The sequence below is a fragment of the Heterodontus francisci genome, chromosome 12, assembly GCF_036365525.1.
Source record: "Heterodontus francisci isolate sHetFra1 chromosome 12, sHetFra1.hap1, whole genome shotgun sequence".
NCBI classification, from domain to species: Eukaryota; Metazoa; Chordata; class Chondrichthyes; order Heterodontiformes; family Heterodontidae; genus Heterodontus; species Heterodontus francisci.
Genome location: NC_090382.1, coordinates 31,159,770 through 31,186,047, shown reverse-complemented (window position 1 = coordinate 31,186,047; position 26,278 = coordinate 31,159,770). Strand labels below are relative to the sequence as shown.

The window sequence follows — 26,278 nt, the reverse complement described above, 5'->3', positions numbered from 1 at the left end:
CGTGCCTACACCACACAGACTGCCGCAGTCCAAGAAGGCAGCTCACAACACCTTTTCAAGGGCAATAAATGCCAGCCTTCCCAGCGATGCTCACATGAATGAATAAAAAAAATTGCGGTGGCAACTGGGAAACCGTTATCGGCGGGAAGGTTAGCCACTTTCTCTGCTATCTAGCCCAGGGAACACAGAGACTAATGATGGTGGACCTAGCGCTAACCAGGCTGAAATTCAATAATCAGAGGCTGGACCAGAGCCCTTCCTTGTTTTCTATGTCTCAGCCCCAGACAGTTCAGACACAACTCTCAGTCAGGCACAAAACTCGACAATGTAAAAAAAAAATCCCCCTGTGGAACAGTCTCAATCTGAATGAAAACAAAAGTGTAAAATGTTGCGGCTTGGATGAACATGCACAGGGATGAGTCCAGCAGGGGGCAGTGCAGCTGTGGAAGAGCTTAAAATGACATTTGAAGCAGAAAATTCCAAACACAAGGAAACAAAACATTTCCTGATTTCTCTCTCTCCTACCTTGCAGACCTATCCTTTGTTGAAATCTAGTTACTTGCCGAGGTATTATTTTTTAATCCATGTCAAATTAAATAGAATTTATGCAGAAGTCATGATGAGAATCCTCACTTTAACATTTAATTATTCTATTAATAGGAATGCTTTGCATCACAGAATTGGAGTTAGAAACAGATTAACATAACATAGATCTTTATGAAATCAATAAGTTGACAGTAGACAGATTTTTGGATTAACTGGTAAATCTGCATGTGTCTTTTTATTTCCCCTACACACAGATTTTCTATGTACCTTTTGGCATTGGCACATGCTTAGAACAATATCAGCATCCTTGCTTTCCCTCCCTGATACCTTACTGCATTGTTACCTATTTATTTTCAGCAGGGATCACTGTTTAGATATCAGGAGTGGGAATCCTAGCTGATTTTCCCTTTTCCCCCAATCGCAGGGATGCTTAAACCAACATGTTGCACGCTGCCTGGGGCCTTCTGATCTGTGGAACTTAGCTCCACACCAGCCAAGTTTACTTTTCTGTTTCAATTGAGTGAGCTTTTCCATTAATGAGTGTTTCCTGTATCAGTCCTGTCATGTGGGAACTCATCAACAGTTCCTCACCCTGTGGTTAGCGAGGTCTGTTGTGCAGTTTGGAATCACATGAGGAAAAAAGGTTCAGTGGAAAACCTGCGCAGCGCTCTCAAAGAGCATATTTAAAGAGGGAAAATATCCTGCTTGCTTATCTGGATTTTTTTTCTGTTGCATGTATTGTAACTGTAAACCAATATCTGATTAGTTAGAAAAAATATAAGTTGCAATAGAAATAAAGCTAGCTTGCACAAGGTGAATGATTTCTCCCAGTTTTTATACATTACCACCATCGTAGAAATGGAATTGATGGGCTGAATGGCCTCCTTCTGCATTGTTATGATGCTATGACATTGCATAAAGATTTCTTATATTTGGTATTCTTAGCAAAGTTAGGCATGATAGTGTAGTGGTTAGGTTACTGAACTGGTAATCAAAAGGTCTGGAGTGATATTCCAGATAATGAGTTCAAAATCCCATCATGGCTCTATGAGAATTAAAGTTCAGTTTAAAGAAATATGTGAAAATGAGCATGAAGCTATGAGATTTTTGCCCTTTAGGGAAGGAATCCTGCTGTCTTTACCCTGTCTGGCTTATATGTGACCCTAGTCTCACACTGATGGGATTGACCTTATAGTTGCCCTCTTAAGTGTCCTTGCTAGTCACTCAGTTCTATCAAAACTGCTACAGTGGTTGAAGAAGAAGGCTAACCACCACGACCTCCTTGGGAAAACCTCGGAATAGATAATAAATACTAGCCTTGCCAGCAATGCCCACATCCTGGCAATGAATAAAAAAGAATAAGCATCTCAAAGAATGTGTTTACAATTTAGCAAGAAGGAAGGATCCGATAAAGTCTTTCCACTCTGCTCATGGTGTCCATCATGGAAATCTCTCCATAAGGCCTTCCTTATTTTCAGCATTGCTTTTTCAAATACTTTTTCACAGTTATATTTAAAGAAGCCAGTGCCATTATTAGTGGAAAGGGAGAACAATAGCAGTGGTTGCACAGCATTTTATCTGTGATGGCATCACATACAGCACAGTGGTGGTTCTGCAGTAACGTGGCGTGAATTATGACATATGTCAACATATTTGACAAAGACAAGCCAGCACTTTTCAGTCAAGATGTGCTCCTTTAAATTCAGATGGCCAGGATTTTACATACAAGATAAAACCCTACATTAAACTTTAATTATTATTAAGTTGGCTACCTATACACTTTGAATAGAAATATCATTAAATCCAATGCATGGAATTAGTGGATTTGGTTTCCTGTCCCAATCAGAATGCCTCTCATTCTCAAATCACATCTTCCTACTGAGGTGAGAGCCAAAAGCTCTTCTCCAGAAACAAGGGACAAATGAGAGTCGATCTTCCCTAATCAGGGCTGTTTAACAGAATGAGATTAGGAGAGGAATGGGAGAGCAGCACAGGCCTCCCGCTCAACCAGAGTGATGAGTACTTATTGGTATGGGAAATCATGAGAGAGAAAAATAATTTTCTTTGAAAAGTCTCACAAGAAATGTATCGCTTTACTGCAACTGTTTACAGCATTCCACTGGACAATTTTGTCTACATTCCACAGCAGTACTGAGGGAGAGCTGCACTATTGGGAATACCAACTTTTAGATGAAAAGATAAAACAAGGCTCCCGCTTTCCTCTACAGGTGGAGGGAAATGATCCCAGGTTACTGTACAAAGAGCGGAAAGAGGAGCTCTCCCAGTCACCCGGCCAATATTTACTCCCAAACAACACCACTAAAAGTAGATTAACTGGTCATTATCACATTTTGTGGGACCTTGCTGTGCAGAAACTGACTGCTGCCTTTGCCTACATTACGTGACCACATTTAAAAAGTACTTAATTAGTTGCGAAGCACTTTGGGGCATCCTGAGGTTATGAAAGGTGTTAATTCAATACAGATTTTCTTCTCAAAAAATTCTAATTTTATGTGAGAAAAATACTTGTTTCTTTCTATATATAATACATAAATTAGACATAGTGAGAGAGGAAGCGCGCGTCATAGAGAGTGTGAGGAGGAGAGAGTGTGAAAGAGCGCACATGACTGTATGAAAGAGAGGGACAGGGAATAATGGAGATTATAGGGTTGAATATCCTCAGGAATCCTCCCGATCATCCACTGTAACTTTGACAGGAGATTCACAGAAACCCCAGAACAATGTTTGTAAACACAGAAATTCAACCCTAATTTGTGGGAGAGCAGGAATGTGTAAAAGAGGGAGTGTGCCATCTGTGTGTACCGATCAGAGGGACTGTGAGTATGTGTGTGAGAGAGCTGTGTGTATACATATGTATATTTGAACTGGTGTATATGAGACAGACAGAATGACAGGCAATGAGAGAGAATGTGTGAATGACAGGAGACAGTGGGGCCAAAGATCGATGGGTCACAAACCCACCAGTTCCATTAGGATCATGCCAACTGGTGGAATCCAATGCCAGAGTTAAGGAGACTGTGGGAGGGCACCTCATTACCATGGGTCAGATAGACACAACTCCAACTACGGGTGCATCTGTACCATGATGGTAGTCAGAAAGTCTGAGAGGGAGGTGTTTCCCACACCCGCCCCCTCCCCCCTCCCCCAACCATTGTTTCTTCAGCTGCCTCAGTAATAGAGCCAATCAGTTATAAGATTTTTAAAAAGTCATCTTCTTTGGGTGTTCAACTTTCTTCCTTGACTTGCCCTGACAATGTAGGGCTCACATTAGCTCTTGTAGGTGTCGGTACACCTCACTGTACTTATAGTATCAACCTCCAAGTTAGACCCCAACTAAGCCGAAGCACAGGAACTCCCCCTGCCCTAACTCTGTCCTAATCCTGGCATTTGCCTTGGAAAGAGTGGACAAGGGAGGAAACTCCCAAAAACATGAGGGACCCACCACTGTCGGTTGTGGGGGTGGGGGTGCGGCTGCGGGTGGAGCTCGATCAATATCTTACCAGAGTTACAGCAGGAGATCACCAGAATTCCTGAGGAATTTCAAGGCTACTTTGAATAACAGTGTGCATATTTGGGAGTGTGCTTGGGAGACAGAGAGAGTAATAGAGAGTGAGTGAGTTAGGACGGAGACAGTTCCGATAAAGGGTTACTGACCCGAAACGTTAACTCTGCTTCTTTCCACAGATGCTGCCAGACCTGCTGAGTGGTTCCAGAATTTCTTGTTTTTATTTCAGATTTCCAGCATCCGTAGTATTTTGCTTTTATTTTAGTACGGAGACAGTATGTATATCAGCGTTTGTGTGAGAGAGACAGATAGGGAGTAACAGAGAGGATGTGTGTGTGTGAAGAGATTGTATGTATATAAGTGTGTGTGAGAGAGAGACAGAGAGTTCTTGAGAGATTGAGAGGACAGAGTATGCCTGTTAATGTGTATATGTGTGTGAGAATATGGATGTGTGTATGAGAGGGAATAATAGAGTGTGTGAGAGGAGAGTGTGCTTGTGCAAGTGTGTGAGAGAATATGGAAGTGTGTACAAGAAAGGGGGGGTAAGAGAGACAGGGGAGTACTAGATAGTGTGGGAGGAGAGTGTGTGCATGTGTGTGTGAGAGAGAGAACTCTTTCATTCTAACATGTTGGGTGACATCAGCAAGGAGGGAACCAGTAGAAACTTCAGCTGGGAATTTAGGGCGAGGATAAGAGAACTTTTATCGCAACTAAAAACACACACACACACTCCAGAGTGCAGAGCTGGGAAATGAAAGGAGCAACTCCAGGATTTTACAACAATCACATCCACAGCAACACAAGGAATGAGGAAAACTTGCGAGAGACTCTAGCATAGACAAGAGAAAGCAAAACAAAGATCTCAGCAGAGGCAGGGCACCCCCCCCACCCACCCCCCCCCCCCCCCCCCCCACAAAGTGTGTGGATGAAGATTTTGTGCAGAAGTCTGTGCGAGTTGGAGGTATTGATCACCTAGAATTTGGTGACAGGAGTGTGGGTTTGTGCTGAGAGATTTGATGGATGTTTAACCCATCAAGAGAGGCTGCTCTGACTTTGCCTGGAGCTTTTGGTCGTTTTTTTTTCCCTCTTCCAATCAAGAGTTGTTTTTTTAAAGGCTGAGGAGAGAGATCAGGAATACTGTTCAGTAAGAAAAAGTCTGCTGGCTGGAGTTCTTTCCCTTTACCCTGCCTTTCTGAAGAACTTAAAAGTGCAAGCTGTTCTGAGTCTCATCTCTCTGAACGTCAGGAGTTTTAAAGTGAAGGAAAGTTGGGGGGAAAGATTGAGGATTGTCTGCTGAAATCTGCCGTGACATTAGTTTGCAGGATAAATCAGAGATTCAGCACATAGGCTAGAAAGAGACTGGTCATTCCGCTGTAATGCAGTCTGCTGCAAATTGGATGCTGAAGGAATAAGATCTATCTCACCGGGGGTTAGCAGAGCTGAGAGCTGTGAGCTGTACCGACTGCCTGTGCTTGTGGAAAACTTTTTAAGCTGATTAGTGAAGAGGAAGCTGAACTCTGTCGGAGCAGTTCCTGCACCCACCCGCCCCCCCCCCCCTTACCAGTCTTTGAACTCTCGTGCTTTCTGTCTCTCTCCCTCTCTCTTTCAATTTCTTCTTTCTACATTGTCCTTGATGGCTAGATTTAAAGAGAGTTTTCCAGGATTTGTCCTGCTCGCTCTGGTGTTTTGTGGAGATTGCATCCATGCATGTCCCAGTCGCTGTATCTGCTCTGGATCCAATGTGGATTGCCATCATTTGGGATTAAAGGCTGTTCCAAGGGGAATACCCAGGAATACCGAGAGACTGTAAGTAAAGCTGAATTATAATAATAACATATATTCCATTTATATTTATGCAGTTAAATTCAATATGAAACTTAAATGTACTTCAACAAGTTTGTTTAAAAAATTATTTTTAGCACCATCTCCATTTTAAATGGAAAGCGATAGGTTTTAAAGCAAAATGATGTCTGTGCTTTAAAGTTGCGTATCATTTGCCGTCCTGGGCGGATAACAAGGTGAATTAATGTAATTACAACTCCCATCATCTAAGTGGTTGCCATTTGCAATGCATCCGCTTAGCAGTGTTGGACAGTGTGATGGGACAGCAACCCCACTGTAGTCATTTTAATAACATGGCTCCTTAGAGAGTATCATAAAGGATGGGGTCAAGGAGAAATGTTTGTGTTTTAGTGAGTGTCAGAACCCAGCAGATAGGCATGCGGCATAGTGACATCATGTGCAAGTGGTGCCATGACAGATAGTGTCATTCATTTGGGTATTGTCAAGTGAAATAACGTGACCCATAGAGCATGCTGTTGGGGAATGGCCCTTTTCAGAGAGTACTTTATGCTTTCCGTATTGTAGTTGCTTTCGATAACAATATCCAGGGGGTCAATTTAAGGCATTAGTCTTATCAAACAGGGTTTAAGCAGCATTATAAAGTTCAAGAACGAAGCGTGAACAGTTTATTACTGGCACTGGATACACAAGCTGCTTGAAACTCCAACCATATAACATTACATTTTAATACCATCCATATACTGTGGTTTATTCTGATGGTGCTTTGAATTCCACTGTTGTGCAGCATTAAGTGCACTCTGTGCAGTAATTACCTCATGACACCCATAAGAAGAATTGATAGTGTAACCAGAGCAAGTTTATTGAGTGATATCCTTAACTAATTGGGCGGGGGCGGTGGTGGGAGGGTGGGTGCTGAGGGACAGTGGGAGGAATATCACATCTGCGTATCACACTCTTTTGGACTGGATATGACTGATGAATTCAGAGTCTGTCCCCATCTTTGCACAGGGTATTTTATAGTCAGGACTTTCTGGGTTTGTGCACTAAGGATTGACTGAGTAGATCTGTTGAGCAGCGACAGTGAGGTATCTGTGGCCTCCATGAGTGAAGAAAAATAGTTTCTTAAGTTTACTGCTGTGACTGAGATCTCCCCCACCATCCCCAGCTTCCTTTCTCCCTGTGCTCAATGTGATGGGCAACATTCTACGAGTGCCAATACTCCTCCAATATCTCAGTCAAGCAGCTATTCTTCATGAATAAGCCTGAATAGTCAGTATTGGTAGGCTATTTGATCTTTAATATGCCAGCAGCTGAACTCAATTCTGGCCAAATCAAACATCTCCATACATTGACCTTCCAGCAGGGGTCAGTGAATAGTGATCAGCAGCTGCAACAGCAGAGAGCTCACTCACAGCCCAGCTAACTTCATCCAAACTAAGGGCTGAACCTAGGACCTCCTAATCTTTATGTTCCAGTTGCACAACATACAATGCATTTATGCACTGGAAATTTTATGCTATTAAAAAAATTCCTACAATGCTAGCATGTCTTATTAGTTCTAGAATCTCCCCAATACTTACACAGCAGGGCACACAAATGAGGTTACTCCTTTTATTTCACATTGTTCTGAATTATGAGCATGTGCTGTGGTTATTTTATATTGTTGTGAAGTATTAGCTTGTGCTTGGGTTACTTTACAAGATAAATTAAGTGCTTTGAAGTGTAATCACTATTGCAACATATGAAATGCGGCAGCCAATTTGTGCTCAGCAAGGTACAACAGACAAGAATGAGATAATGACCAGATAATCTGATTTAGTGATGTTGGTTCAGGGATAAATATTGGCCTAGGCACCAGAGAGAACTACTCTGCTCATTTTCAAAATAGTGACATTGAATCTTTTGCATCCACCTGAGATGGCAGACAGAGCCATAGTTTAACATCTCATTCAATTCACTCCGCGTTATATCAAGAAATGACAGAGGGCACTGGATACTGCAAGACTATGGCCCATGACAACATTCCAGCAATAATACTGACTATGTAAGCTGCAGAACTTGCTCCGCCCCTAGCCAAGCTGTCCCAGTACAGCTACAATACTGGCATCTACCCGGCAATGTGAAAAATTGCCCAGGTATGTCCTGTTCATAAAAAGCAGGACAAGTCCAACTCGGCCAATTACCACCCCATCAGTCTACTCTCGATCATCAGTAAAGTGATGGAAGGTGTGTCGACAGTGCTATCAAGCGGCATTTGCTTAGCAATAACCTGCTCAGTGACGGTCAGTTTGGGTACCGTGAGGGCCACTCAGCTCCTGACCTCATGACAGAATTGGTTCAAACATGGGCAAAAGAGCTGAATCAAGAGGTGAGGTGAGAGTGAATGCCCTTGACATCAAGGCATTATTTGGCCAAGTCTGGCATCAAGGAGCCCTAGTAAAACTGGAGTCAATGGGAATCAGAAGAAAAGTCTCCGCTGGTTGGAGTCATATCTAGTGCAAAGGAAGATGGTTGTGGTTGTTGGAGGTCAATCATCTGAGCTCCAGGACATCACTGCAGGAGTTCCTCAGGGTAGTGTCCTAGGCCCAACCATCTTCAGTTGCTTCATCAATGACCTTCCTTCAATTATAAGGTCAGAAGTGGGGATGTTTGTGGATGATTGCACAATGTTCAGCACCATTCGTGATTCCTCAGATACTGAAGCAGTCCATGTAGAAATGCAGCAAGACCTGGACAATATCCAGGCTTGGACTGATAAGTGGCAAGTAACATTCGCACCACATAAGTGCCAGGCATTGACCATCTCCAACAAGAAAGAATCTAACCACCTCCCCTTGATGTTGAATGGCATTACCATCACTGAATCCCCCACTATTAACATCCTAGGGGTTACCATTGACCAGAAACTGAACAAGAGTAGCCATATAAATACCGTGGCTACAAGAGCAGGTCAGAGACTAGGAATCCTGCGATGAGTAACTCACCTCCTGACTCCCCAAAGCCTGTCCACCATCTACAAGGCACAAGTCAGAAGTGTGATGGAATACTGTCCACTTGCATGGATGGGTGCAGCACCAAGAACTCTCAAGAATCTCGACACCATCCTGGACAAAGCAGCTCGTTTGATTGGCACCCCATCCACAAACATTCACTCCCTCCACCACCAACGCACAGTGGCATCATTTACAAGATGCACTGTAGCAACGCACCAAGGCTCCTTCGACAGCACTTTCCAAACCTGCAACCTCTACCATCTAGAAAGACAAGGGCAGCAAATGCATGGGAACCACCACCTGCAAGTTCCCCTCCAAGCCATACACCATCCTGACTTGAAACTATATCTCCGTTCCTTCACTGTCGCTGGGTCAAATTCCTGGAACTCCCTTCCTAACAGCAGTGTGGGTGTACCTACCCCACATGGAGTGCAGAGGTTCAACAAGGCAGCTCACCACCACCTTCTTGAGGAAATTATGGATGGGCAATAAATGCTGGCCTAGCCAGCGATGCCCACATCCCATGAATGAATAAAAAAAGAATCTGACGACTAGCATCTCTGACTATACATCACTCCCTCAGTGCTACACTCAGGCATCAGCCTAGAGTATGTGCTCAAGACTATGGAGTAGAACTTGAACCAACAATCTTCTAACTCACAGGTTAGAATGATCCAATTGAGCCACAGCCTGCAGAAGAAAGATGAGGATGTGAGCTGTCAAAGATACCTTTGCCTCTGCTTTGCCAGTTTTGGCACAGCCCTGTGTGCTTGGGTAGGGCAGAGGCTGATTTTCCTCACACAAAACTACAAACATAGCACCTGCAGGGCAGAAGCACACTAGGATCTTGCGCTAATTCTGATTTCAGCATTAAAATGTTGGGACTGATTGATGCAGCGTTGCACCAATTAAATTCTGCTTTGCATTCAAGGATGATTAGTTGCAAATGACGGCACAAATCAGAGAACAGAAATGCTAGACCCCTGTGTGTGGGATTGCATGGTGTTAGAATAGAAGTGTAACAATTCCAATTGGCACACTTCACATAGAAATGCTTAATGCACTTGTACTGCATTCCTGTGTGCACTATTTTTACGTGAACATTAAACCATCTATTCTCAACAGGTTAATGCCTGCACTAAAATAATACACACAGGAAAGTAGTACAAGTGCATTAAACATCTGTTCATGAGGTTTGCCAATTGGAATTTCTACCCTATGGAATTTAAATGAGAAATCCTGAATGACAGCAGCATGTCACAGAACAGAGTAAAAACAGGTAAATCAGTTCTTGACAGGAAATCATTTTTAGATACTTCTGGGATATACCTTGATGTGACAAAAAATGAAGATTTTTGTCTGTGATTGATAATTTATTGGTCTCTTGTTTGCTGGTCTCAGCACACACAGTGTTAAATTTAGTTTTTGCTAACAGTTCCTGCAAGCTTTGTAAAATATACATTACAGTCTGGCTGATATTTTCACTTAAGGATGAGGGACAGACAGGTATAGTTTGCAAAAGCAGTATTCTGTGAGGTTTGATTGCTGCCATTGAGGACCAGCAGATAAGTGAGTGAGGCCATTCAATTTAATTGAAACATATGCATAATTGATAATTGTGAATTGCTGATCACCTAGAATATCTATGTGATGTGCAGTATTTAATTTCCCTTGTTCTCATGTATCTTCAAAAAAGTTTTGAATGGTATATCTGAAGCTGAACTTCTCACAGTCAGCATACTCTATCTGGATGTTTTGAATTGCTTTATATCCATTTCAGGATATAAAACTGCTTAAAGGTTTCATAGCAGTGTTTCTGAATATGAAGTGACCAACAGAGCAATGTAGTTTTAAGGATCAATTTTATGTTGAGAAAAGCACCTTTGGTGCCTTGTCATTTTGGGGAGGTTATTTGGAAGCATAGAGGATTTTCAGCTGGCTGTGCACTTCTTTGACCAGGCTTTTGATCACTCATCCTTACATCCCCTTCTTGCTGACACATTTGACCCCGAGAAGAGCTTCCAGCAACATATCCTCACTATCACAAAGACAGCCTATTTCCACCTCCGGAGCATTAGTCGACCCTGCTCCTGCCTCAGCTCACCTGTTGCCAAAACCCTCATTCATGCCTTAGCTACCTGTAGACATGACTATTCCAGACACATTCCTGGCTGGCCTCCCATATTTTTCCCTCTGTAAACGAGGTCATCCAAAAATCTGCTTCCGGGGCTCTGACTGGCACTAAGACCCGTTCACCCATCGGCCCAGTGCTCGCTGACCTACATTGGCTCCTGGTTAAGCAACCCCTCGATTTTAAAATTCTCATCCCTGTTTTCAAATTCCTCAATGACCTTGCCCCTCCCTATCTCTGTAATCTCCTCCAGCCCCACAACCCTCCAAGATATCTGCGCTCATCTAATTCTGGCCTCTTGAGCATCCCTCATATTAATTGCTCCACCATTGGTGGCTGAGCCCACACCTACGTAGGCCCCAAGCTCTGGAATTCCCCCTTAAACCTCTCAGCCTCTCTGCCTCACTTTTCTCCTTTAAGAAACTCCTTAAAACCTGCATCTTTGACCAAGTTTTGGCCATCTGCCCTAATATTGCCTTATGTGGCCTGATGTCAAATTTTGCTTTATAATGCTCCTGTGATGCACCTTGTGAGGTTTTATTACGGTAAAGGTACTATACAAATCAAAATTGTTGTTATTGTGTTTGGCATTGTGTCATTTTTTTTTCCCCTTCTGCCTATGTGAAGCATTTTGGAACATCTTTCTGTTTAAAGACACAATATAAATGTGAGTTGCGATTGAATAAGTCACACGATGCATTTCCCATCATACGTGCCCTCAGAACAAGGGTCATTAGGAAGACTGGTAAATTCCTGGTGCCCAAAGTTGCTGTCAGTCCATCATTTGAAATGCTTTTCAAATTGAAAGAGTGCTGCAGTCCATGCTATCAATTGGTTTAATGCCTGTGAGCCAGGATTTGTTTAGGATTTCCAATCTTCCCAGATTTCCTGGAGTCCCTGGGAATTGAATGTGTTTCCTGTCACATCAATGCCCCCAACCTGCCTCCCGCGCCATGATGTCATCGGCTGCCACTCAGGGAAGCCTCCAGCTTGGTGATGTCTCTGCCCGCTGCCACAGAGAACTGGGACTGCCTAATGCGGCGGAAACAATCAAACATCAGTGAGGGAGAAAGGGCAGAGTCAGAAGCTGGGGTGGTGGGGGGTGGGGGGATGTGGTGGGAGTGGTGGGAGTGGTGCATGGCAAGATGTCAAAAATTGGAGTTGGCAACCCTAGGTCTGATAGAATGCATATTCCTCAATCTTCTAAAATTTGAGGAGATTGTGTGGCAGCCTATGCTACATTGTAGTAAGAGGGTGTGGATTTTCTGTTTGACCCCTGAGTCTTCCTATATTTACCTAAATATTAGGTGGGTGAAGACAGACTGCAGGTCATAGGAAATGTGAGGTCTGCCTATAAAGTGGCTTGTGACACTGAACCGTAGGAAATATTTAATATAATAACCCAACACTCAGCACTTATTTAATATTGCAGACACCATCAAAATGTCAGCTGTCCTTTTTTAACACAATTTCGTACATTTTTTAGAAACATGCATTGCCTTCACTTTCTGAGGTTCCTGCAGCTCTCACATTAATACTTTAAAAATACAGTGAAATATTTCATATAATAATTAACTGATTGTCTGTAGTATAGCTCTTGGATAGTCTGAGATCTGGGCCATAGTTAGCCAGCAGCCAGCCTATTTAAGGCCACTCCTCAAATAGACGGTGTGGTCTAAGCAGATCCTGAGATTAATCAAAGTTTATTTGCTGTTTGGTGAAGGACATTTTGCAGTTCACTAAGTTCTTGTAAGTTTCTGGCTGCAGATCAGCATGCTTTATTTTTAATACTTTGGGCACTTAAAGTGTGATGTCTGGAGTGTTTGGATACACTCCCATAATGTTACTTATAGATAGTATGGGCTCTGCAACATGCAAGCAATATTCTATCTACCAATCCAACCTGTCATTTTAAGGTTAACGCTCAGGTACTCCCTGTGGAAATCTAGGGAATTGTAACTACTTAAAAAAAAATCTTGAGGTCAATTAAAGATAAGAAAATTGTTAAATTTTGGGCTCCAAGTCAGACGGGCCAGAAAAAAATGACAGACTTCCTTTCTACTTCTGCAACAAAGTGTGACATCGACTGTAAGACATATATTAATGTGATAGATGTACACCAAAAATAAGACATATTTGCATTTATATATGGGCAGATATTCAGCTTATTTCAAAATACTATGAGACAGCAGATTTATCTTTCTCTTGTTCTATAATCTGAATGTCACATTATAAGACTGTGATGGTTTATTTTCCATAAAACACTGGAAACTTTCTGTTTCCATCCACTCTGTCCCATCCCTTCATATTTTAAACACCTCTACCAAGTCCCTCCTTCACCCCCCCTCTATTTAAATCAAAACACCCCCTTATAGTTTCCAGCATTGAAAATTAGGATGAGAATTTTGAAATGGATATCAATTAGGACAGAGGCAGCCAGTTTAGAGTGTCTATCTAACCATTGCGATACCTGACCTGAAAGTGGTCATCACCAAAAATGAAAATAAAAACGGTTCCATTCCTCAGCAGTATTATCCATCAAGCACAGAATTTACCAAACAAAAAAAGTCTAAACTGTAAGGTTGAAATCATTCCAGGGCTGAGGCAGTGAGAAGAAGCAGAAAAATGCAGGTGGACTGAGTTCATTGGCAGGGGCTGAGGTTTGGACTGGCCAGAAGCCAGAAGCTAGAAGCCAGTCCTCAAGCTGTAATGGAACATTTCATGACAGGTCCATTCCAATGTTAATTCTACACGGGCCAGAGATTAAGCTTGGGCCCTTCCTGTATTGCACTGAGCATTGCATTTACTAATTGAGTCATCGGGGACATGCTTAATATTGCTTATGAAAAGTTACTGTACCAATGCATTTGTTAAAGATTATCATGAAATGAGAAATTTGCAAGAAATATGTAACTTTGTAACATTGCGAAGAGATTAAAGGAGATTGTCATGAAAAACCCTATACACCAAATGGGAAATACTAATTTCATCGTCTGGAACCTAACATTAGACTTTTAATGGAAAAATCCTACAAGTAACTTTAAAAAAAAAACTGGCAGCCAAGATGGCCACCGCAATTTACATTTGAAACAGCAGGAGATTAAACTGTAGATGAAAAGTCTCACCAAGCCTAGCCAGAACAATAGTTTACTCTCAGTGATTGGATTTCCTAGATTGGCTTTATCAACACGGTCGTCAAGGCCATTTACACCCATTGACTTTGAAAAAGCCAAACCCCTCCAAGTGTGATTGGACATCTTGACGCATGTAGCACCTTGAATCTCAGAGAAGATTCCAGAAAAATCTCATTAAAAACAAAGGGGCTTGATGGAGTCATGTGACTGCCTGTGCAGCTCTGAAGAAACCGAAACGCCATCAACGAAGCAGGCTCTCTCTCTCCCCAGAAAATATCAAGAAAAGATTCGTCTGCGACTGGGAACCCTCTCAAGCCTACAGACCGCTTCAGCCAGCAACCAGGGGACGAGAATCAATCCCCTCTTCTGCCTTCAAGTGCCCTGAACAAAGCAAGCCAAACCACCATGCACATGGCCCAGCGAGGACATCAAGACTACAACTTCAGCTGAGGACTACTGGACTCACATATAGTATTTAAATTCCGTTTATTCCAGACTTTAATCCAACCACCAAATCTGTTTTCCCTCTGTAATCTATTTGTGTGTGTGTAACTCTTGTGTGAATGTGTGTGTGAATGTGTAGCGTATTTTAAGTATTTTTAACCGGGTTAGAGTGTTAAGTGAAATAAACTACCACCTCCTTGTTTAAACTCAAGAACACCTGTCTGGTTCTATTGCAATCACATTCGAGGAACAGGAGCAAATGCTCACGAAGGTGGTAAGCTCAACCACTGTGTTAAAAAAGGATAAATCCTGTTGTGGTCAAACAGAGAAGGGGTGAAAGGGGAGACTGAGACCCCCCTCATCACGTGCTCTCGAGGAGATGCTAAGTAAATGCTAGACACTACCCCCATAGGGAGTATAAATCAGATGTTGAATGTCTTTGTGACTGCTCTCAACCTGACTTAGATTTGATCTCCAGTCTTTGTTAATCTCCAGTCTTCTGTCTGTACATTAGGGAATGGAAAAAAAACAGGTCAGTTTTGGCTTCTGATTATGATCCAGCAATTGCTGTTGAAAAGTGGGTGTGTATGGACATCAGGTGAAGATAGGCCTGGACTCGCAGATAAATGCCCCCACTATTGAATGCCTTCCCAATACTCACAATTAAAGCTCACACATGAAGAATGGCCACTTGGGTGAGAAACTGAAGGTTCTCTGGCAATTATAGAGCAGCATCACTGGAGAAAGGGGAGCAGCTGAGTGCCTGCTGTGAGATGAATGGAAATTACTGGGTTAAAAACAGAATTCATATAAATTTAGATGTTATTGTTTGAACCTGGCCCAATTTCAGGATTCAGAGTGCCAATGAAATAAGATTTTTCATCTAGGTTTAATCTGACTGAAAACTCCTGGGCCCAAGCAGCTTTTATTCATACCTGTTGAAATTCAATGGGCCATGGAGCAGCTTTAGTTCATCTAAGCCAAATAACCAAACTTCGTCAACTCAGCCTTTTTGTGAGCCAGACTCAAAAGTCTCTTCTTTCGAGAGGCTTACTTGCTCTTTTTGGAGCCTGTATCTTGTGAGTTTTAAGCAGTTCCAATCTGTGGGTTTGGCCAAGACCCAAGTCAGAGAAGTACATATTTCAAAAGCGTAATTGTATATGTTAGGCACATCACAACTTGAGTTTGTTAATGCACTAGATCCTGCTTTTATAAGCTAGCTGGATAGACCACAACATCTGATATAACAAGCGTTGCTTGTGGCTTTCTCATTAATGGAAATTATAAAATAAAATATCCAGAGACAAGCCTTCAAGTTTGTTCAGACCTTGGACTGGGTTCTACTTCAAACCAGCCAATGTTTGAATGGTTCTAACCTAAATTCCAAATAAATAAATAAGCTGAGAGAGCCTTCACTCTATCACCAAGAAGATCAATAGTGAATCATGTGGATAACTGACCTTCACTGGTAATTATACCCCTATTAGATCACCAGTCAGGATAACTAGTTCTTCACTGCTAACTATCCCCTCCACTAGATTGGCAGTGAATTATGTGGCTAACCATTACTAAACTGCCTGGGTCCTCAACACATACTGATTGTCAAAGTGCCCTCACAATCCTAATGTTCCAAATTGAGTTTGTATTCAGGTTTTTACAACTAACCAGATTTTGTCCCAATTTTTATTAGCTTGTTGACTTTGACATCATGTTTACTTATTTTTAAAACTTCCTGGTTAACATATTTCAGTACAACACACACTGCCTCTGCTATTTAACACCCGTTTTAATATAACTTTCACTCCCTCTAGTAATTAACATATATCCCAATATACCATTCTCCTTCTCTGGTATTTAACACATGTCCTAATATAGCATTACCCCTTCTGATATTTAATACATGTCTCACTATGACATTCTCCTCACCCCCGCCCCCACCCACAGCGACTCTGGTATTTAACACATGCTTTAAGATAATATTCCGGATATTTAACACATGCATCAACCTTCGAGTATTTAACAGATGTATCAATATGTCATTTCCCCCTCAGGTATTTAATACACACCTCAATGTAATATTCCCAACTCTGGTATTTACCACATGCCTCAAAATAACATTCACACCCTTTGATATTTAACATATGTCCCAATATAACATTCACTCTCTCTGGCATGTAACATATGCCTCACTTTATCACACACACTTTTGTTCTTTAATACATTTTGTAGAGTTACAATTCTATTAACTACCATTTTTCAAACGATTTTCTTCATTTCTAATTTCTAATCAATGCATCTCCTGAGTCACCCTCATTGAAGTGCTCAAGAGCAATCCACTGGAACCTGTTCTCTGATGTCTCACATTTGCTTTGAGTTAATGCCTGGCTTTTGCTTATTGGTGCTTGGATGGCACAGTTGAGGTTAGGGACCCACATGCTTTCCTTTTTTTTTTCAGCTCAAAGAAAGAATTACATTTGTATAGTACCTTATCACTTCTGTTAGGAACATCTCAAAGTGGTTCACTTATAATGAACTACTTTGAATTGTTGTGACTATGTAGGCCGTAGGTTTTCAAACTGACGTTCCAGGACCTTAGAAGATCATTTAAAGGATTCCACAGGATCAAAGCAGTCATTCTATTTCTATATTTTTCTCCATTTGTTGACTTACATTGGCGGGAATTTTACTGGCATGCCATGGCTCCCGACGTCGGGACCAAATGCGGTTCCCAAGCCTGCGGGGGTGGCCAGCAGGACCACGGTGACAATTTTTCTAGCGGTGGCCAATTAAGAGGCTGCCACCTGGACCATCGTTCAATTAAATATGGCGGCTGGCCTCTCTGAGCTCCCCACCCAATCAGAGGCCGGCGGCTCCACAAACTTGACAGCGCCAACGATAGAGGTGGCTGCTACTGAGGTTGCAAGGAGAAGGAGAAGGCACATTCATGTTGAGGCACTTTAAAGGGCCAGTAAGAGATTAATTGATGTGCTGGGGTTAGGCTGACAGACCACTGTGACATCGGAGCCGTGAGGGTGGCCATTGCTGCCCGGGAGCCCCTCTTTGGGCCATGGAGTGTCCAGAAAGGAAGGCTGCCCGCTGAGAGGTCTCTGGGAGGCCGCCTCAATGTAGCAGGTGGACACACTACGTGGTGGGGGGGAGGGGGGGTCATTCCGACGCTAGTAGAATCCGGCAGACTGGGAAAATGGACGTCCATAGGCCAATTAATTGCCTTAACTGGATGCCTGCCTCTGATCGGTGGGGGGCTGAGCTGCAGCCATCCCACCACTGGGAATATACCCCGGCGGCAGGAACACATCAGGCTTCCCTCCTAATGCCATTTTACCACCCCTCCCATCTCCCAGCCCATCTCCAAAGGGCTGGTAAAATTCAACTCATTATTTCTGTCACTGTTCACTGATAAAACACATTTTCTGCAATGATAACACCTTTCTTTTTGGGTAACTGTGGGAAGTTGTGGGGGGGGGGCGGTTGCCCTCAGGAAATTGTCAGTATTTTTAGGGGTTGTGCCATATAGAAAAGTATTGAAACTTATTGAGATAAGCAAATGAGGAACCATATTCTGCAAAGAAAGATTCCATAAACAATGAGATGAGTGATCAGTTATCCTATTTTTAGATGTGTTGGTGAAAGACCCTTAACGAATGTAATCACCTTTGTAAGTCTGCCAAAAGATGCTTCACCTCCCGAAGGACGTGGATGAGCTTTCCGGACGTCGATGGTGGGCACTGAGGAAATGGCTTATTACCTGCACCCTCTTTCCCCCCCACTTCTCCCCCCACCCCCGTCACCCCCGTCCCCTTCCCTGCTCCACCCTCTCAGCTCACCCCCTCACAACCCCGTCCCAGCCCCCCCCGCACCATCTTCCCGCCGCACCCCCTTCCCCTGCACCCCCCCACCCCCTTCCCAGCTCCCCCTCGCACCCCCCTCCCTCCACCCCTCCCCCTCGCATCACCTCCTCCCACCGGCATCATCCTACACCTGTGTAGGGGCCCTAACAACCCCACTGCCTTGTTGGCGTCTTGGGAGAGACCAAGGCTAAGGGAGTAAACCCGAACAGAAAATCCAGAGCGGAACCCCGTAGGCGGTCATGTGTCACCTTTGGCATGTTTCCGGCAGTTCCTGCAGCCATACCGGTGCCAAACGTTGTGCTCTGCACTCCTTTGGACCCCACCAGAAAGGCCGAGAGGGGGGTTTTGACGACTGGGCAACTCTCAACCTCCATAAATTCGCCCAGGCATGCGCCATGGAGAGGTCACTCCATAGTTGCCTCACAGCGACTGAAACAACACGGTGAAAGAAGGAATGTTGGCAAGGATATGCTGGTTTATATATTGTGTTAGCTATTGTATATTTCCCTGAAGTGGGATTTAGTAGGAATGTACATTGTTGCAATGAGTCTGTTGACATAGTTGTACATATTGATAAAGCACTGCAATTGTGCAGGGCTTTGGTGAGACCTCACCTGGACAACTTTGTACAATTTTGGTCTTTGTAGTTTAGTTTAGTTTAGAGATACAGCACTGAAACAGGCATTTTCGGCCCACTGAGTCTGTGCCGACCATCAGTCACCCATTTATACTAATCCTACACTAATCCCATATTCCTGCCACATCCCCACCTGTCCCTAGGGAAGGATATACTGCCATTAGAGGGGATGCAGCAAAGTTTCTCTAGATTGATTCCTGGGATGAGAGGGTTGTCCTATGAAGAGAAATTGAGTAGAATGGGTCTGTGCTCTCTGGAGTTTAGAAGAATGAGAAGTGATCTCATTGAAACATATAAGGTTCTGACAGGTCGTGACAGGGTAGATGTTGAGACACTGGGCTGAATTTTACCAGCCCCCTGACGTTGGGGGTCGTGGCTGGGGGGCACAGAAAATACTTCCGGGAGAGGCCCGACATAGGCCTCAACGCCGGGAAGTCCCCGCCCCATTTTACCGCCAGCGGCGAGGCCTCAGGGTGGCCCTGCCCACTGCTCAGCATTGTGCCTTAATTTAAATAAATTATAATGAATGCATAAACACTTACTTTGTCCCGATGGCTGTCCCACGCCGCTCTTCCGGCCGGTGGCCGGAACTCCCGCGCCTTTGGATCTCCATTTGGATCAAAAATTTACCTTTTTTTGGGGGGAGAGGACAAATAATAAACTGATTATTCGGGGGGGGGTGGTGGTGGGAGAGGGGATTGGAAGTGTGAATAACATTGTGTTTTAATTTTTCAGTAAACCTGTAACTTTAAACATTAAAATGAAATGGAAGGGCCTGAAGCACTTTAGAAATGGCGCCTACACCTGTGCCGGTGGGGGAGGGGTGGTCCAACCCTGAAATGTTCATAAGCCACAGCGTAAAATATCACAGTGGCTTCACGGCGCACATTTTGTGCATGCGCCACGCAATTTTTGCAGTTGGAACGGCGGCGAGCTATAAAAATTCAGCCTGCTGTTTCTCCTGGGTGGAGAGTCTAGAACTAGGGGGAATAGTCTCTGGATAAGGAGTTGATCATTTAGGACTGAGATGATGAGAAATTTCTTCACTCAGGGTTGTGAATCTTTGGAATTCTCTACGCAAGCAGGCTGTATATGCTCAGTCATTGAATACATTCAACGTTGACATCGATAGATTTTTGGACTCAACGGAAATCGCAAACTTTGGGGTCTGGGCAGGAAAGTGGAGTTGAGATTGCGGATCAGTCATGATCTTATTAAATGGCAGAGTAGGCTCAAGGGGCGATATGGCCTACTCTTGCTCCTAATTCTTATGTTCCTATAGTGTTACAGTGTAGCATGCTTCAGAATCAGGGTGGCCATGAAAAGGTAGGTAGACAGATGCGATTGCATACTGACTAACCTGCCTCATCTAGGGCTGCCATGGGTTATGTAATGAAGAATAATGGGAAAATTGGGTAGAAAACACAAGAGGATAGAGATGCTAGGTGAATGACAGTGTAAGGACAACACAACAATATGAGGAACTGTGAACTGCTAATTTATTGATATTCAAACCAGATCTTCCCAAATCCCTTTTCCTCCCTAAAGGAACACATTAAGGGATTGACTTGTCCTTCTGATACACTGCTTACCAAGGTCAAAAAGATTAAATGAAACATGACTTTTTCATCCAGGCACTTTTTGGTTCTGTTCATACAAGTCATTGCTGGCCAACTGAAGTATTAGTAAGCAGTGAGCCGCCTAATTTCATTTTTGATATATAGCCAGTTAGATAGCTGTTTAAGGACGTCACCAGGCAGTCTAATGTCTATAGCTGTAGCGTGGGAAAGAGCCAGTGATGATTACTTTGCGATTTAAAGGGACTTGTCTTCCCATATGCCAGAGTTTTCAGGCTGGCTTAGTTCTGGGGGAAAGTACAAAAGGCCATTAAGCAAAGGTACTTTTAAGCATAAAATAGTTTGTGGCTGCAGTCACTGTGGGTGACATCAACCAATGCAATCTGTTGGTAAGACTTGTAGATGGAACAGGGATCTCATTTTCTTTGTCTCAAAGAGACAGATCGGGGTCAAGTTTTACCAATGTGTTTATTAAAGCCTTGCTGGATATGAGCCACTAAAAGGATTGCGCTGCTGGAGTGTGTCCAACCGCAAACTGTGTTGTGAAATTGTTAGCCAGTGGGTTTTGTGAACCTGCTGCAAGAACTGAGGCAGCCTGAAGATGCCTGGATTTGGAATTTGTCATTCAAGACTTTGGCAAGGTGTTTTGGTGTTGTGGGAAGGGCAGAAACATAACAGAAAGAGAGTCCCATATTTCTAAAAGTGGATTGTAAGAGACCTTGTTGCAGTAACAATGCAAATTTTCCATGTGCTGCCTACAGTCAGTGGAGGCTTTGTTTTTAAATATAGGGCACCATTTTCATTGAATTAACAAAGTGACTCCTGACAACACGGCGACCTGCCGATGTCATCAGAGCGCTCCAATCTGCACACATGTGCAAACGGTCTCTTGCTCACAGTCAGTTGCTGCACATGTACAGCCTATGTCTTGCCAGGACTAACAGTTGCATGTGCAGGAAAACGTTATCGTGTAATGCCAAAGTCATCGAGCGGCTGAATGAGGCACTTTGTGGCTGGAGCTCGATCCCCGCTACTCACTTCCCCCCACTCAGCTACTCTCTCCCACCCCACTGGCTGCTCTCCCCCCTCAGTTCCAGACCTCGCGCTTTCTCCTCCTCCCCACTCCTCCCCACCGGCCGCTTCTCCCCTTCAACCGCTTGCTCCAGACCTCGTCACTGCTCCCCCACCATTCCCCTCAGCCGCTTGCTCCAGACCTCGCCACTGTTCCCCTCCCCATTCCTCTCAGCTGCATGCTCCAGACCTCTCCACTACTCCCTCCCCATTCCTCTCAGCTGCATGCTCCAGACCTCTCCACTACTCCCTCCCCCATTCCCCTCAGCCACTTGCTCCAGATCTCGCCACTGCTCCCCCACACCATTCCCCTCAGCCACTTGCTCCAGACCTCTCCACTGCTCTCCCCCCCCCCCATTCCCCTCAGCCACTTGCTCCAGACCTTGCAACTGCTCCCCCCCCTATTCCCCTCAGCCACTTGCTCCAGACCTTGCCACTGCTCCCCCCCATTCCCCTCAGCCACTTGCTCCAGACCTCTCCACTGCTCCCCCCCCCATTCCCCTCAGCCACTTGCTCCAGACCTTGCCACTGCTCCCCTCTCCATTCCCCTCAGCCACTTGCTCCAGACCTCGCCACTGCTCCCCCACACCATTCCCCTCAGCCACTTGCTCCAGACCTCTCCACTGCTCCCCCCCCCCATTCCCATCAGCCACTTGCTCCAGACCTTGCCACTGCTCCCCTCTCCATTCCCCTCAGCCCCTTGCTCCAGACCTCTCCACTGCTCCCCCACACCATTCCCCTCAGCCACTTGCTCCAGACCTCGCCCCTGCTCCCCTCCCCATTCCCCTCAGCCACTTGCTCCAGACCTCTCCACTACTCCCCCACGCCATTCCCCTCAGCCACTTGCTCCAGACCTCTCCACTGCCCCCCCCCCCCATTCCCCTCAGCCACTTGCTCCAGACCTCTCCACTGCTCCCCCACACCATTCCCCTCAGCCACTTGCTCCAGACCTCACCACTGCTCCCCCTCCATTCCCTCAGCCGATTGTTCTCTGTTCATCCCCCTCCCCACCACCCCACTCTCTGGCTGCTTGCTCCCTGCACCCCCCTCCAGCTTCTAGCTCTAGGCTGCGGAGAACGATCGAACGTGGGAGCAAGTGGCCGAGAGGAGGGAAGTGGCACCTCCTAGAGCTAGCGGCTGGAGGGGGGGGGGGGGGGGGCGGGGAATGCGGGGAGCGAGCGGCCGGAAAGCGGGGTGGTGGGGTAGCGGGGCAGGAAGCGAGGAGTAGTGGTGAGGTCTGGAGTGAGCGGCTGAGGGCAAGGGGGGTGGGGTAACGAGAAGGCTGTAGCGAGTGCTTAAGGAAAGCCAGCGGGGACCCAGCACTGAGAAGATGGGTGCAGGGGGGACCAATAGAGGGGATTTTTAGGTTGAAGTTGTTTTCCCATGATAAATTGAGCAGCGCCATCTTTAATGCTGGCAGCTGCCTGAACGTCGCAGTCAGTGATGTTCCAGTGGAAGAGGCTGCATTTGCGCATGTGTTAGTACTGCACTACCTAGTGGTTGCGTTGTCAGTAAACGCAGCCTTAAATCAATTCAAATCAGTTTCTGGTTACACAACACATAACTACACCCAATTTGGACTAATTGGCACTAAATTATCAATCTGTCTGCGAGATGCAAATGAAAGAACATATGACAATGGTGCAGTTGTAAGGTCGAGGCATCTAACCATTTCATAGCTAACTTTGGAATATCTGATGCTGGGTACCCAAAGTGTTCCATTTCCATCACTAGTATTCTTTGCATTGCTGAGCACAAATAATATAAAGAAGGGTTTGAGATCCTCTGGCGGCTCACTTGGTAAAGCAAAAGAGTAATTGGACCAAGCAGACGCTGAAGTTACAGGTTTCATTCCTGGAGTGGAAAGGGGACTGTCATTCTACTATGCCCTTGTCAGAATACATCACAGTCAGCCCTAATCAGGAAGAAACGCCGATGAGTAAATACAGGATGAGGATAGAAAGGTGCATGAGCAAGCTGCAGCCTCTACTGTGTGCATGGAGCAAAATATAGGCGTAAACCACAAACACTCCTGCAGGACTAGAGATGAAGTAAATGTTAAGGATTATTTCATGACAGCATTCTATGTATTATTGTAATGCCTCCTATTGTTACTTGTTCTGTACCAGAACCTCAAACCTATGGAACTCCTTACTGCCTCCAGTCCTTCCTCCCTGTTACAATCTGTAACCTTTAAAAACCCAATCCTGGCCTCACATAATCAGTATTTCTTGGCTTAGTTATTCTTCTCTCCAGCTGTTTATAACCTTCTTGGTGTCTTACGCTATGGTTCTCGGCCATCTATTGGGATTCTGTGTGCTTCCTTGAAGGAGAAATGCCCAGGAATTGGCAAAGCCTTAACTGGCATCATTGGCAGAGGAGATGCACTCTGAGATTTCCCTTTCAAAACCTGTTAATTTTTCCACATCTTGCCCCACCTTTGAAAGTCTCTTCAAAAGCTAACATTTGCATTGCTTAGTCAAATGTTGCCCCAACCTTCTTCCCAAATTCTTCCTCTTAGTAAACCACCTCAGGACAGTGTGCTACATTAAAGTGCTATATAAGTGCAAGTTGTTGCTCAAAATCTTAAATTTCCTGTGTGGGGGAAGGTTGATGAACTCCTCCTTTAGGGCGGCACAGTGGCGCAGTGGTTAGCACTGCAGCCTCACAGCTCCAGGGACCCGGGTTCGATTCTGGGTACTGCCTGTGTGGAGTTTGCAAGTTCTCCCTGTGTCTGCGTGGGTTTTCTCCGGGTGCTCCGGTTTCCTCCCACAAGCCAAAAGACTTGCAGGTTGGTAGGTAAATTGGCCATTATAAATTGTCACTAGTATAGGTAGGTGGTAGGGAAATATAGGGACAGGTGGGGATGTTTGGTAGGAATATGGGATTAGTGTAGGATTAGTATAAATGGGTGGTTGATGGTCGGCACAGACTCGGTGGGCCGAAGGGCCTGTTTCAGTGCTGTATCTCTAAAGTAAAGTAAAAAAGTTCCTCGAACAAACCTTATACAATTTCATTGCAAATCAGGCAGCATTTCTCCACTTTATGAGAGGGTTGGCATATGTATTTGCATGTAAATAAAAGGGCCTGAGGCAACTGGAAAATATATTGAAGTTTATTTCTTTTGCATAAAATTATCATAAATGCTGAGCTCTTTGAAGGCTGAGGGTTTTTTTGAGGATAAAATTACTGTAGATGGGCTATGTTTCACAGTTGAAAATAATACCTTTACAATGGTTTTTCAACTTTGTTGTCACTAATGTGATGTCTAAAAGCAAAACCCACACAATTGCCCCAGAACATGTCTATTAGATGCCAGATACAATGCCTGTCACATCAGTGAAAGGTTAACAACCAGAAAAGAATGGATTATGTAAAGCCTACCAGACATGGTAAAAACAGAAACAGATGGCTGCATATTTTCTTTTTTGTCCATTCCTTCATTCATGTTTATTGTGTTGTACTTCCTCGCAGAGGAGAGGAGGTGTAGCTTTTTTCATGTTTACTGCTTGTTAGCATGCTCTGGGTGATTGGGTGTTCCTCAAAGATTTTCATAAACCACTTTGTGTGTCTTTCAGCATGTGAAGTACAAGCAAGAACCCACACCAATCACTGCAGAAGGTGTTGTAACATAACTGAGTGAAAGAAGGGGCTTTTTTGGGATTTCCAAATTAATGACGGTGAAATTTGCTTCAGGTCGATTAAGATCAGATCAAACATCATTCCTTTTTTTAATTCACTGGTGTTATGGATCAGGTGGCAGATGAACATTCAGTGAGAGAACAGAGCACTGACTGATAAAGGTTTGTGCACTGCTCCATGGCTGTGTTTTATATTCTCCCTCGAGTTGTGAGAAATACTGGAGAGGCAGCATTGATTGCCCAAATATATTTGCCCTGAGGAAGACTTAGGGTCACTAAGTGGAGTTATCAGGCAGGGGTGGCAAGTTCCCTTCCCTCAAGGACATGAGTTTCTTTAAAAAAAAACAGCAATTCAGCAGCTTTCATATTAGTTTTTTTTGTGTACAACTCACAATTTACCAGATTTAGCAAATTCAGTTGCACAACTTGCCATTGTATGACGTGAATTTATCATCTCTGGGTTGCTAGTCCAGTACCATTACCACGACACTACTGTACCCATCATGAGTTGAGCTAAGGGAAGGCTGTGTGGTCCCTTAACATTGAAGAGAAAATTGAATGAAAGTCGTGACTAGATTGTGTTGGTACCTCCTCATAGTCCGCAATAGGGTACTGGGAGCACATCATGGGCTCCTTCTTGGATTCAGGAAATCCACCCCCCACCCCATCCCCAACAAAGAAAAATTGGGATAATAATGGAAAAAAGGAGGAAATACAGTTTCTCAAAAACCCCCATCAAAAATAAAGTTTAAAAATGTCATGGATCAATTAATCAGGTTAATCAGGTTAATCCCAAATTATCCAGTCCGGGCTACAGAAGTCACAAAATCAGGCTAGCTGATTGTCTTGCAGCCCGCAGGATGTGAATTTGGTGAATGTCAAATTGAAATTTGGATTTGTATTCAG

At 44.2% G+C, this 26,278-nt stretch overlaps 1 protein-coding gene across 2 annotated transcripts in view; it reads left to right on the top strand.

Annotated features, from left to right (window-relative positions):
* Window positions 1–4,822: 4,822 nt before the first annotated feature.
* Window positions 4,823–26,278, top strand: part of LOC137375798 (slit homolog 3 protein-like) — a 909,976-nt gene continuing 888,520 nt past the window's right edge. For both annotated transcript variants that reach the window (XM_068043263.1, XM_068043262.1), the window contains exon 1: window positions 4,823–5,878. In XM_068043263.1, the coding sequence (XP_067899364.1) occupies window positions 5,706–5,878 (173 nt within the window). In that variant the 5' untranslated portion in view covers window positions 4,823–5,705. The remainder of the gene's footprint in view (window positions 5,879–26,278) is intronic.